This window comes from Copadichromis virginalis, linkage group LG20 (assembly GCF_057382275.1).
Source record: "Copadichromis virginalis isolate Kocher_CV1m ecotype Utaka linkage group LG20, C_Virginalis_male_GT1.1, whole genome shotgun sequence".
In the NCBI taxonomy this organism is placed as follows: Eukaryota; Metazoa; Chordata; class Actinopteri; order Cichliformes; family Cichlidae; genus Copadichromis; species Copadichromis virginalis.
In genome coordinates this window covers 11,505,968-11,519,404 of record NC_140637.1, presented here as the reverse complement: position 1 = coordinate 11,519,404, position 13,437 = coordinate 11,505,968, and the positions used below count along the sequence as shown (strand labels likewise).

Here is a 13,437-nt window from a genome sequence, read left to right as displayed (position 1 = left end):
TTTCCTTTCAGTGCAAAGGGAAGCATGAATGTTTGCATGATAAGCATTGTGCACAGCCCTCCGAGAAAATGAATTGCTGTACTGAGAATGTGCAATATTTTATGCATGGTTGTAGCTCGTTCATAAACAAAATGAATTGCCACGTGCTTTATGCTGAATGGCATTAAGCGCTAATGTGAGAAATGAATGAGACCCCTTGAAAACTACAAGAGGAGGTTATACTAAATACAACTCAACCTAGTTTCTGGTGCCTGTGGAGTTTGTGCGCGGGAAAACCCTCGGTCATGCCTTAGTTATTAAAGGTTTTTCTTCCTGCTCATTAGCTCGGTAAGTAACCTCTTTTTTAAAAAAGCGCTGAAACAGAATTCGGCTCAAATTAAGCCGACTGGATTCCGCCCAGAGTTCCACTCCATGCCAGGGCTTCTGTCATTTCATTTTTGCCAGATCTCTAACTGTAATTGTGAATAATTACAGAGTCGACTGTACAGAAAGGCTGTGACATGTTAATCACAGATTTGTCTCCCTTTGTAGATTAGACCTCCAATTGAGATCTCTCTCCTCAGTGTGTAGCCATGGGCATCAATCTCACTTAGCAGCAGGGGACAGCGGTCCTTGAAGCCAGACTGTCAAAAGTTTAATGGATGTCACATTTACTACGAGCCACAATGAGGGTGAATCTAACCATACCAGGCTCTTGGTGCAGCACTCTAAAGGAGCACAATCAATTGGGTGGGATTTGATCTGGTAAAAGGAATGAATACATTTCTTGGCCATTAAGTGGCGCTAAGGCCAAAATGTCAAACTTTAACCCTGGGTTAATGTTTTGGTTACTATTTACAGCACCCCTTTGATCACTCCTCCTCCTCCATATCTGGAAGCTCAGGTCGATTACGCTCAAGCTCCATTATTTCAGAGACAAATCATATCTGGCCATGACTCTCAACTGATACGCGCTTGACCCCATTTTTGGACAATTGCCCAATTTTTCTCATTCGCTGCTTTCATCTCTGGACAGAAGGTAATTGGTGCAGCACTGTAGCGTGCAGAGCCATAAATATAAAGGAGCTGGTCAATAATTGGACGCTGACTTAAAGCGGGCTCTGCACCTCAGTGGACACTGACCATGAATGTGCTTAATCTTGATGCTTCACTCGTTTAAAAAATGCTTGATCCCAAGGCATTTTGGAGAGTTAGTCATCCATCTTAATCTCAGCGGTTCCCTTAAGAACCTTTTTATGGTTGTGGTGTTATCAAGGCTAAGCTACACTCTTCCTATGATCACACAACAGTTGTTATCGATTTGACGTGGTCGATATTGTAGTAGAGCAGATAAGTTATGCTTTTTGCAGCTCCAGGCCTAAACTAGACCTCCTCCCTCCCCTCCTCCCTCCCTCCCTTTCTCCTTGTTGCCCCTTGCGCTTACACTGCATGCCGTTGACTTTCTCCCCCTGCTCCCTTAAGTCCCGAGTCTCTGGAGAACCCATCCGACCAGAGGTGAGTCTCTCAAAGCTATCAAAAATGTGGTGCTGTCGGCTTGCGTATCACCTCCTCATTCCTCCCCTTCCCTCCAGACAACCCCTCGTCGACCTCTCACAGGGCTAAATCCTCCTCCGCAGAGACAACACTGTTTCCATTACTGAGATAGAGTTACCAATACGAAAGGCAAAGAGCCTCTGCATATGCTTCAATAAATTCTGAAAAAGTTAAGAGCTCTGATAACAGCACAAATCCATCCAGAGCTGCAGTCTCTTTGCAATAGCTGTCCTCCCACATGGCTTTTTATTATTCTAAGCACTACTGCCACCTAGAGTTGAAACGTAGGTCCACACCCTGAGAGGCCTTTTTCAGCTTTGAAAAAAATCCGAGAAGATAAAACTCTTCCATTTCCAAAAAGAAACAGCATCACAGCAGAAATCTATGAAGTCTGCGGTGTATATGAGATCTAGAGCGCTGTGCGCCGCCGTTGTTTTATTCATGATATATTCAGCACTTTTAATAACCTTGACCTTATCACTGACAATCCGCTCCAGTGGAGATTTATTGGGCCCTGTAAGCTCTTTGAGGGTTTGCCAGGAGAAGGTTCACTAAGCTGTATTTTTTGTTAGTTTTTTTTTTTTCTCTGGAGAAATTTTTTTTTTTTTGGTGTGTGTGTGTGTTCCTGTTTACCTCAGCAGTTTTGGTTAATCAAGGGGGTCGATGTTTGTAACCTAAGCATGTTTTTGGAAAAGAAAATCCTTTTTTCCCCCTCTGCTTCTGCTGAGGCGACTGGCATCATTTTTGGCATGAGCTTTCAAAGTTTATTTCCTCCAAAGTTAAATATCATCTTGCTGCTTTGTTTAGACATCATTTAATGGAAGATAAACAGGAAAAAAAAAATGAAGAAAATCTCCTCGAGGTTAAGGAGAGCTGCTATTCTCATTCTCTCTGTATTCCCTCCCATTTCCTGTCCTGTTTGTACTCCCATGTGCTTCCCTGTTTGCTGTGCTGACTCCCTTGCCTTGTTGTCTGTCTTGTCTTGTCAAATCTATCTCCAGGTCTGTGGTGTTGTTTTTTTGTTTGTTTTTTGTTTTAATTGAATCCACATGTTGTTGGTTCTTTGTCGTACGTGCCCTCACCTTGTCTCTGTCTTTGTGTTTAAATACCCTTTGAAGACGTTGGAAGTAGTTCCATTTTGCTGATGTGCAAACAAATGTGCAGAGACTGAATGATGAGGTATGATTGCCTGGATGTCTGCTGTATCTCTGGTGGACTCACGGAGGACCTTTGTTAGTGTGTTTGTATGCAGACATGGATGTGCGGTGTTGTCTGTCTGTGCACGAATTCAGCAGAGGCACATTGCTCTGTGTACTTTTCTCGCGCAGCGGTGACAGTGGCTTACAGTGCCTCTTAAGGATAGAAGGGAAGTCTCCTAGTCTCTGCATCCAAATCACCCTGGCAGCTGTAGCAGTCAAGAGACGGGAGATCAAACAGCTGCCTAAACAACACACACAGAGCAATGCACAAAGCAACAAAGGAAGCAGTAGGCAGCAGTGCAGTTCAGGCTCAGTAGGATGTAGAAAAGCTAATAGCGAAACAGCCCCCTGCTACTCACCCAGCATCCTGATTCTCCTTCAAAATCCCGGTAACTCTGTTAGCATGTGATTGCAGAGTTAAAGCTACAAAGTTTTCTTTCTAAATATGTAAGCAAATAGAACCAGATGTCATCACAGGTAATGCACCTTTGAGACGACAGCACAGGACCCTTGCTTCCTATATGCAATATCCATAGGTATGTTAAAGATTAGAAATCTTTCTGATGTAGCAGACAAATAAATGAACATGTATTTTCTCTCCTTCTAGCGAGAAGGCTCTGCTGGTGAACAAATTTGAACTAAGCATCCGAACTGACACGACCCAGGGTCTGGTGCTGTGGAGCGGAAAGGGCGTGGAGCGCTCAGACTACATTGCCCTAGCAATTGTAGATGGACATGTCCAAATGACCTATGACCTGGGCTCCAAACCCGTGGTGCTGCGCTCTACTGTGCGTGTTGACACCAACAGCTGGATACGCATCAAGGCCAGCAGGTAAGACGGGAGACGATAGGTAACAGGGGATCAGTGATGGAAGCTTTTACATTTAGACCAGGATTAGAATTAATCCATATTGTGTTTGTGTTGCTGCACACCGTGATCTCCTGCATGAATCCTCGGCTACACAGCGATCCTTCACACTGAGATGACTCTGATTAGTTCCAGATTAACGTTATTTTCATGCCTGGTCATGCACGAGGATGATATTATGCATCAAATTGCTTTGACACGGTAATGAATGTTCAAAAAGGAAGAACATCCTGCAATATCCACACACACACATAGGCAGGAAATAAATGAGTAAAAAAAATAAGAAAAGTGAATGCGTATTTGTATGTGTATTTCCCTTTCATACACATCACTGTATTTTGCTCTGTAGATGACTTGCAAGAATGCTTGATTTAAAAGAATAGAAATACAGTATGAATAACATTGATATAGCTGCAAGCAGTGAAGACGAAGGTCCAAGCAGACTGTGAGCATTTGAACTGTCGTTGACCTCTCAGGACAGCTGTAGACATACCACATGCTTAAATTGCTATAATCTTAACAACTGGGACTTTCAAACCGTAGAACCTCTGCCTCACCAGAGAAGTGAAAATGACTTTGCCTCTGCAAAAACTTGGCTCACGAGACATATCATATATGCATACCTATGGTATTCCCCTTGTTTTATGTAAACTCAAAAGCTTCATAACAGTCAGAAAATGCATGTGATGTTAGTCTGAAAAAGTCTCATCGTTCATGGAGTTTCATGTTTTGTCACACATTAGTGAACCTCAGGGACATTTTTGTAACTTAGAGATTACAAAATGTGTGAAATCAATCATTAACAGATTTAATGCTTGAGACCTTAGATTGTGCAAACTTGCACTAATCCATGCAGCCAACTATGAAGTCTAAACCTGTTGCATATGTGTTGCTACCCGGAGGTGGAGTCTGATGCACTTTAATGCATAAGCTTAGTACTACTACCAAACATGGGTCTCAAGTGCAAAAAGTGCAAAGTGCAAAAACAAATGCCCTTCAGGCTTTTCCAGTAGTCAAGCCTGGATGAAATAAATGCACGAGTTACTTTCTCAAAGTCAGCAGGTGACAATTTTCGCAAGGGCCCACAGCTGGAAGGGGGTGGCTTTAACAACAGAATTTATTTGATCAGTTTGTCAGGACAGATGACGTTGTACTTACCACAAAACTAGTCAGTCACATCATAAACAGTTTTTGATACAGTTGAGCCTTGTCTATACAAACCTGTAGCAGGTGCATAGACACTCACCGACACTCACTTTCCTGTCTTCCTCTCACGTTCTGCCAGAGGTTTCTTAATGTTAAAAGGGAGTTTTTCTTCACCACTGTCGCCAAAGCACTTACTCAGAGGGAGTCATCAGATTGTTGGGCTTTTCTCTGTATTCTTAAACTGTCTTTACCTTACAATATAAAGTGTATTGAGGTAACTGTTGTTATGATTTGGTGCTATATACATAAAATTTGAATTGAATTTATTAGTTGCACTTGCTGGCACTGGATTGGACCCCATTTTGCCTTCAGAACTAAATAATTTCTTCGTGCCAGAGAATCAGTAAGAGATTTCTTTGTGGGTATATCCTAGTAGATTTCTGAACCACGCCATGTTAAAAGTCCCTTAAATCACATTTCTTCCACATTTTGATGCGCAGCTTGAACTGCAGTAGGTCGTCTAGGCTACGTCTTAATGCCAAGGTGACATGTATGACCAGATATTTGTGTTAACAAGTAGTTGAAAATGTGTACCTAATGTAGTGGCCAGTGACTGTAGGTGCATGTGCAAGAACAATAAATAACACTTGAATTAGAGAAAATAACATTTAGTAAATGAATAATGGATAGAAGAGAAAAAACACGAAGTGTGCCGAACTTTTCTGTCCCATGGTGATGTCACTTTAATGGATTTCTTCATTAAAAATAAATTCATTGCCCAAACTCAACACCTTCCCTGCGACCCCTGCATTATCGTCGGTGAGCATTTTACGTTCGGCATAGCGGCGACTGGTCACGTGGGGGGATAATTTGTTCGGTTTCATCACGTAAGGCGGGAATAATCGATCCCTGAAAAGCTGCTCCATCCATTTCAAACAGGAACTAGGCCAAATCTCATCCCAGACTAACAGGGAGACCGCATGAGAAGATGACATCATTTCGATGGTAATGATGGTGTAAATCGCAGCATGTGGCATACGACTCACAAAGCTGCATAGCTAGCTGTGTTTGTGGCTTGCCTCTAATGGCAGTCTCTCTGCTGGAAGCCCACTTTAGCGGGGTTCAAATCAGCTCTGTCTTCACAATTCTTAAGTGTGTGCTAATGCGCCACATGGAGCCACCTCAAATAAATGGTGCTCTAACGGCATCTGTTAGCTGGTAGACAGGCACGTTTAGAACACTGCTTGGCAAAGGCAGTTATGTGAGTGCTTAGTATACTGGCAGTCGAGCAATAGAGTCTTGATGCCTCAAACGAAACGAAACTGCAATTTAAAGCTATTCGCTGTGACACACACGTACTCACTTCCAGTGCCCTTCTCCTTTTGTCTTTCTCCTCTTTAGAGCACTTCGAGACGGCTCTCTACAGGTTGGCAACGAGGCACCGGTGACAGGGTCATCACCTCTGGCATCAACACAGCTGGACACAGATGGAGCACTCTGGCTGGGTAGGTGGCCACACATGCAGGAAAAAGTTGAACTCTTAATTCAGACTTGAAAATGTGCCTAGCTATGCCATACATAAAGCATGGCAATGCTTGTAATTGTGCAGAATAGTGCTTTTTCATCCTAGCCACTGGTTGGGCTGCCAAAAAGTGAGCAATGAAGTCAATGCTTCTGGCAGGTGAAAAAAAGATTGCAGTTTAGGCAAAAAAAAAAAGTCCAAGCCTATTCAGGTATTGAGTTGAGAAATGAAAGGCTATCTGACTAACTCCAATGTTGTCTGCTCTCCTGAATTGAAAATGACCAAAGTCGGCCCGTTATCTACCTCGAGTTCAATTTAAGCTGAACTTGGCTCAGAGAAATCGTTTTTGAAAGAACACACACAGCACCGCTGGATTGAACATTCTGAGGAAATAACATTGAAGACGGGCAGCAAAATAAAGTCAGACTGTTCTTTAAAATGCACAGTGCGCAGCGAAAAAAAGACGCAGGTCTGTGAGGAGAAGCAGCCCGAGTGACATTTAAAGAGCCTCGCCGCATGTAAGAGGTGTGCTCGTGCTCTCAGGTACACGTACACAAACACACATGGGGAGGCAGCGCAGTGGAACAGGTGCTGAGCGAGCCCTGCAGCAAGAATATATAATCCTCACGTAGCCCTCCCATCGAGAGCCCTTCTCCCTTTTTAAATCCCCTTTTCGCTGTTCATCATTAATTCATCTGTAACTCGCATGAAATTAGCCCTGTCGACTCCTGATTCTGAGGCACACAATCCGATTAATGCGGGCAGGGACAGGGGATGTAAAGAGCTCAGCGGGAATGTGAACTCTCGGCCTCACAAAACATGGAAGAGATGGAGGTGCGGGGGTGAAATGAGTCGCACGGGCATCAAGTAAAGAGGAAAAGGGATGCAGGAGGGTTCTGACCCTGTAGATACCAAAGAGGGAAACAGAAAAGAGGGCTAAATAGGTAAGGCATGGAAAATGAAGCTATGGTCTCTCTCCCCCTAAGAACAGATTCAAAATAATTCTCAATAAAGATGTTTCACACTGTCTTAGTGAGAAAGACACTAATGACTACTTTATGTTTGCTCAAAACACCATCAATAGAGGAACCTGAGCAGGCACCCAAAAATTAGGAGAGCTGGAAGAATTACACCCGTAATGATTTGAGAGAGTTTGCTAAAGGTGAAATTGTGGTGGTTAGACGACTGGCTCAGAGCATCTCCAGATCTGCAGCCCTTGTGAGGTGTTCCCCGTTGCAGTGGTCAGTGTCTATTAAAAGTGGTCCAAGGAAGGAAGTCTAAGGAGCTTGGAAAGAAAAGCGTCTGGACTTCTTTAAGTTGTTTGAAGACGTTTCACCTCTCATCCGAGAAGCTTCTCCTGGGTCCGGGTACGGTTTGCCCCTCTGGGGGCAGGGGTACCTGAACCTGGCATATAGAGTATGTTTGGGGAGTGTGAATGTGTGTACAGTGTCTATTTGTGTCTGTCTCCATGTCGGGTGAGTGCCGAGTATTTGTTTGTGTATATGGAGGTGGGAATGCATGTTTGTGTCTGTGTGCGCCTGTTCGTCTGTGTCTTTATGTCATCTTGGGTCATAGACTCCACCTCTCTGGGAACATCTCAGGCTCTCCGAGGTATGGAGGCCTATCTCCCCTCACCACACTCCCTGCCAGTGCCCGATGCCCTCAGATGTTGGTGTGTTGGTGGTTCTTGGTGTCTGGGGCTGGGCGCTCATGTATGTACCGGGCACCCCATGTACCGGCCTCTGGGCCTGAGGCCCGGTCCTTTCTGGCACAGCTGGCTGCCGGCAGAGCCTGCAGGCACGTCACTACAACCCCCTCTGGCCTCTGCTCCATGGCTGCTGGGTGACCTCTCGTTTGGAGCTCTCCTCAGATCTTCCCAGGAGGGTGGGTCCTCGTATTCTGGGGCCTGGATCTCCTCCACCTGCTTCATGCCCTGGGGGACGGGGCTATGGCTCCCCACACTCCCTAGCAGATCGTTACATGGAGAAACCTTTTGAATACAAGTGTGCCGATCCACACAGGTGTGCACACAAGTGTACACACGGGTGTTCACAGACACAAACTTCACCTTTCTTGGCTGCTACCTCAAAGCACATTGTGCGCTGTCGATCTTGCGTACTGCACACTAACATGTAAGCTATTAAGACTCGACTGTACACTGTGATCGTGTTTTCAGCTACGAGCCCGACACGGAACCTAACGTATTAGCCAGAGGTCCCATTACTACGGTTCGGAGCCGCGGACCTGTTTTATATACGCGCGGAATAGTTTTCCATACGAGATCGCGGCAAAAAGTGCAGCTTTACCTAATGTCCACCCTACTGTTACTCATTTTATATTAAGATTTTAAATCTATTTGGTATTGTTATGGCGAGTTGCCTTCAGTAATAGTAATAGATCACACAGCAATAGTACATTCATGTAGTTGTAAAAAGCATGATGATATATTAAGTAATCCAAAGTATTCAGAATACGTTACAAAATACATTTTGGGCCATGTATTCTGTAATCTGTAGTGGAATACATTTTAAAAGTAATCTTCCCAACACTGGTTGTGGTCATAAGTTTATATAGCATTTATCATGGGCATGAATATCATGGTAGTTTGGGGTGTTTTCATTATTTCTTAGAACTGTTCTTTTTCCAGGGTGAGATAATTCTACACCATACATCTTTAATGACTTTAGAAAACAAGAATTTGGTGCACAAGTTTGAAATTATTTGGTATTTTCTTAAACCACACAGGATCACAAATATTTAAATAAAGGCTAAACATATACACCCCCACTAATAATTGGCTTAGGAAGTTGCCCATAGATCAGACACTTTTTGTAGCCATCAACAGGCTTCCAGCATAATTCTCTTTTTGGCAGAATTAGTAGAGTTTATTTAAACTGGTTGGTTTCCTGGCACAGACTCAGCTTTTAAGCATAGTCCACAATGTTCAATAGATCAGATTCTACCTTTAACATCTGCAAACGTTTCTTTGAAATAAGTACGAGAAGAAGTGGGTAGTTAGCAGCTGTATACAAGTGGTGGCCCAGAGTTCGAAAAACACAACAACATTAAAAAAAAAAAAAGTGACCATTTCTGAAATGTTTTGTTTTTAGTTTTCTTTTGCTTTCAGGATGCTGTTGTGTTTTGTACCTCAGGGCCAACTCAGCTATGAGCAGCAAAGAGCAGCACGTATAAGAAATCAGACTTCTATATACACAAAGGCTGCCAGAGGGCTGAGAAGACTAAGTGATGGACATGTGATACACGGGGAGTTTACAGCACGGCAGTGAGCACTTAGCACCAAAGATGGAAACAAATTAAAAATAATGAGGATGTTAAGCATTCATCATTTTATACTCCGTCACCACCTTTCTTTTGTAGTGTTTTTTTTTTTTTTAGTACTTTATACACCGTGTCAAATTAAAAGAACATTCTCTCTTCTCTGTCTGACTTCAGTTCTGTGTGACTGCCGTGCTAGGCTCCATCTCACTTTGATCACGGCAGTCTGACAAATACACTGTCATCCTGTCATGTCCATCAGCTGGTGTCATAGTGAAAAATATCAAAGGCTGTAATACAACCTGACAAAACCATGTAGCTGCTTTTGTAGTTTGTACCAAAATATTTCAAAGGTTGGCTATTTGATGGATATTTCCAGTTTAATTCGTTGCAAAAGCCGAACCCTTATCCCGCTGTTTGATCTTTAAAGGGGCACTACACTGACTTTTAAGATTAGTTGACTAGTTGTGCAAAGTATTTTTCTGCAGGTGAAAAAAAGAAAAGTTTAAAGTTAAAAAGGAACTGCTGGCTGATTTGACTGAAATAACCTTTTCAGTGACTCACAGTCAAAGTAACCTCATCTCCTGTCCCTCCTCAGGTGGTCTGGAGGAGCTGCCGGTTGCCCGCCGGTTGCCTAAGGCCTACAGCACGGGTTTCGTTGGCTGCATCAAGGACGTGGTGGTGGACGGGGTGGATCTCCACCTGGTGGAGGACGCCTTAAACAGCCCCAGAATATTACACTGTTCCGCCGCCAAATAACTCCAGCAAAGACAGAAATATCGCAAGCAATGAAAAAGAAAAAGAAACCCTCCCACCCGCACCCTCTATAGCGCCCATGTCTCCTGCTGTAATTATTTTCTATTTTTGTATACTTCTCATCGCTTTTTATATGGAAAGAAAATGAATATGTTGTTTTCATTTTTGTTTTATATATTTTGCTCTTATCCGCACCTCCGTTCACAGTAAAAAATTCCTTTTCTTTCAAGGCCCTTCTTTTTTTTTTTCCAAAAAGAAGGCACCTCGGTGAAAACCACAGATATTAAATCCATGTCACATTTGATGTTTTTAAAGAATCTTTTAAAAAAAAAAACAGCCCTACCAGTTTTTTGTTTTTTATTATTTTTTATTCTCATCCTTTACTTGAACACGGTGGACCCTGCTGATGATCTCCGGTTACTGCCTTGTCTCGGTGCCATATCTGCCGTTCCACATTCCCCAAGCATGGCCTATACATCTTTGATAGACACACATTCCCTCACGAGAGATGGATGCTGTAGCCGGTGCGTGCGTTTCTTCGATGCTGCAGCCAGCTGCCGACTACAGTCAAGAAACTCTGTATTCAGCCCTGGTATTCAGTCCACTGTATTTTCCTAATGGGACTTTTCAGAAATCAGTCAAGCTGCTACAGTGAGAAAGTACACAGTCATAAGCACTCGATCAACCCCATCTCACAGCACCCTGAAAAGAGGGAAAAAAAAGAAAAGAAAAATCTCTCCACTCGATCTGAATCCCATCCAAGCCTTTAGTTTTGAAATATGACTCACTAACACCGCAACCCGATGTGACGGAGAGAGAGCGCTGCGTGCAACAATGACTTGCATATTATTAGTCATAAGTCAAGACATGAATCACAGACATGGATAGATGTTATAAATATAGAGTATATAAATAATACCTGAGACTGTGAATATGTAAGATGGGTTCTCGTTGGAGAAATTGTGCTTCTCCTGTACTATTGTGCGTTCTGTTCTACAATCAGCAGATGAACTAATGATGACCACTATAAATGCATGCACTTCTGCAGTGTTGGTTTGAAAAATCTGGGGGTTTTTTTGTTTGTTTGTTTGAGTCCAAGAAAAAGAATCTATTTTGAATAACTGGGAGTCGGGGGAGGGGGGCGTTTTTTGTTCTTGTTTTAAACGAATCGAGGTTCCTTTTTCTTCTTTTATTTTCACTTCTCAGTGATTTCAGAAAGTACAGGCTTCACAGACATCTTTAAAGTCTGGTCATTCCTCATTTTTTTGTTTTTTGTTTTGTTTGTGATAGATATATATTTCTGTATTATTCTCGGGAGCAGTTAGTTTTTGCAGGGCCTTTAATGGCGTCTAAGGGAAGAGTTATTACCATATCTGACCTTAAGGAGGTGCTGAAAGCAAAGACTGAAGAAAAGGACAGACAGAAAGGAGGCAAAGGGAGATCTTATCACGAGAGCCACTTCTCTTGGGAATGTCCTGTCAAACAGCAGTCAGTCAACACAAAGAGAAAAAAATCTTCACAAAAAAAGAGGAAAAAAAACTCTACCTGAGACTTAAATTCATGTTTTTGTATTTCACCTAGGAACATTCCTGGAGGAATCTTTTTTTTTTTTCTTCTTTCGGCTGTTGAGTGAAAGAAAGAGAGAGAAAAAGAGAGAGACTTTGACGCTATTGTGACCCTTTGAAGCCATAGCAGCCGCAAAAAACTGGGAAAACATACATAATCCTTCAGTACTTGCGATCTAACCTAGTAACGCATGGGTTTGTTTAACTAGTGCGAATCCTGTACAATTCAGTGAACTGTTGCAACGTGGAGTCGTCTTTGCTGAACCACAATAAGCTTCGATGAATGACTGAAAGAAACTTGTTTTGATATGAGAACCTTGGCAATATTCTGAGACTAAATCATGCCTGTTCGTGGTTGAGTATCAAATGGTCTTGTACTTTTTCGTTTGTTCGTTTCCTTTTCTCTTAGGTTCCTAATTATCTTTCCCTCCTTAAAAGTCATCAAGCAACCTGTTTTTGTACAGCCCTGCAATTTTTAAGTGTAAATTTAGCAACAACGTGTGATCTGTGGAGGTTTATGTTTTTAGTACTATACACTGGAGCCATGTCTGACTTTTGTCTGTTCACCCACACGATGCTCTATACTTCTGTAAATGGGGGAGGAATAGCACTGAAGCTGATTGTGTGCGTCCGCACCAGGGCAGGAATCCCTCTTCTAGTGTTCCAAGATGCTTTTAAAATTCCAGCAGTCACTCTCTCAAAGCTTAAACTGGTCTTATTTTATTACACTCTTCTTGGAGTTTGACCACTTCAGGTGGAACCACTTGGACTCGAGAACACACACACACACACACAAAAGACAATTGCAGTCCATGTATGGTTTGGATGGAAACTATGAATTGCCTTAAAAACCAGTCATCTTGAACTGCGAGCAGGTGACGAAGACGTTATCCATGTAACTGTTTTGTTACTTTAGCCAGTGTATTAGCCTCATTCTGATAATGTAAATGAGTAATACAAAATAATAATAATAATAATGACTATATTAGTAATAATGCTCATACTCATATGAAAAAAATATCCCAGAGGGCTTACGCAAATATCCCATCTGGCTTTTTACAAAAAAAATCTTCTATTTACTGATTTTTGAATCTATTTTCTGTTCCTTATTTATGTCTACATGTGGATTACCCTCCATGTCTGGCCTCTGTAAACTACTGTCTGACTGCGCAAACCTCGTCAAAGGGCAGTGCACCGATAAGAGTGGCATGACCTGAACATTACTAACTTTATGACCTTTGTCTTGTGTTCCTACCACCATGAAATAAACCGTCAACCAAATGGAGTCTCATCTTGTCTGTCATCTTCATTTTGTCCTAATTTGTGCCACATCAAAGCTTAATATTTATTTTGATTACTGATTACAGGTCAGAACTTACAGCACTTACGTTTTCCTGCCACCCTGCATAATTCAGTTCTAATATGAGATAATAGAGTAGAGATCAAAGTTAGAGAATTATTCATGTTTACTTGATTTATTTTATTTTTTGCTCATTGGTGACTTTCATAGCTCAAACATTAGGGGAATACTAGGCCCAGTTGTGGCTATAGCACTCTTTTGGCAACATTTGA

The 13,437-nt window shown here is 42.4% G+C and overlaps 1 protein-coding gene across 6 annotated transcripts in view; it reads left to right on the top strand.

The window, feature by feature from the left end:
* The window catches only part of agrn (agrin), a 259,719-nt gene extending 246,569 nt beyond the window's left edge, over nucleotides 1-13,150 (top strand). For 4 of the 6 annotated variants that reach the window (XM_085444936.1, XM_085444935.1, XM_085444940.1 and 1 more), the window contains 4 exons: nucleotides 1,462-1,494; nucleotides 3,340-3,564; nucleotides 6,148-6,251; nucleotides 10,143-13,150. In XM_085444936.1, coding sequence (XP_085301062.1) covers nucleotides 1,462-1,494; nucleotides 3,340-3,564; nucleotides 6,148-6,251; nucleotides 10,143-10,303 — 523 coding nt within the window. In that variant the 3' untranslated portion in view covers nucleotides 10,304-13,150. The remainder of the gene's footprint in view (nucleotides 1-1,461; nucleotides 1,495-3,339; nucleotides 3,565-6,147; nucleotides 6,252-10,142) is intronic. The other 2 variants (XM_085444938.1, XM_085444937.1) reach the window with 1 other exon arrangement.
* Nucleotides 13,151-13,437: the final 287 nt, after the last annotated feature.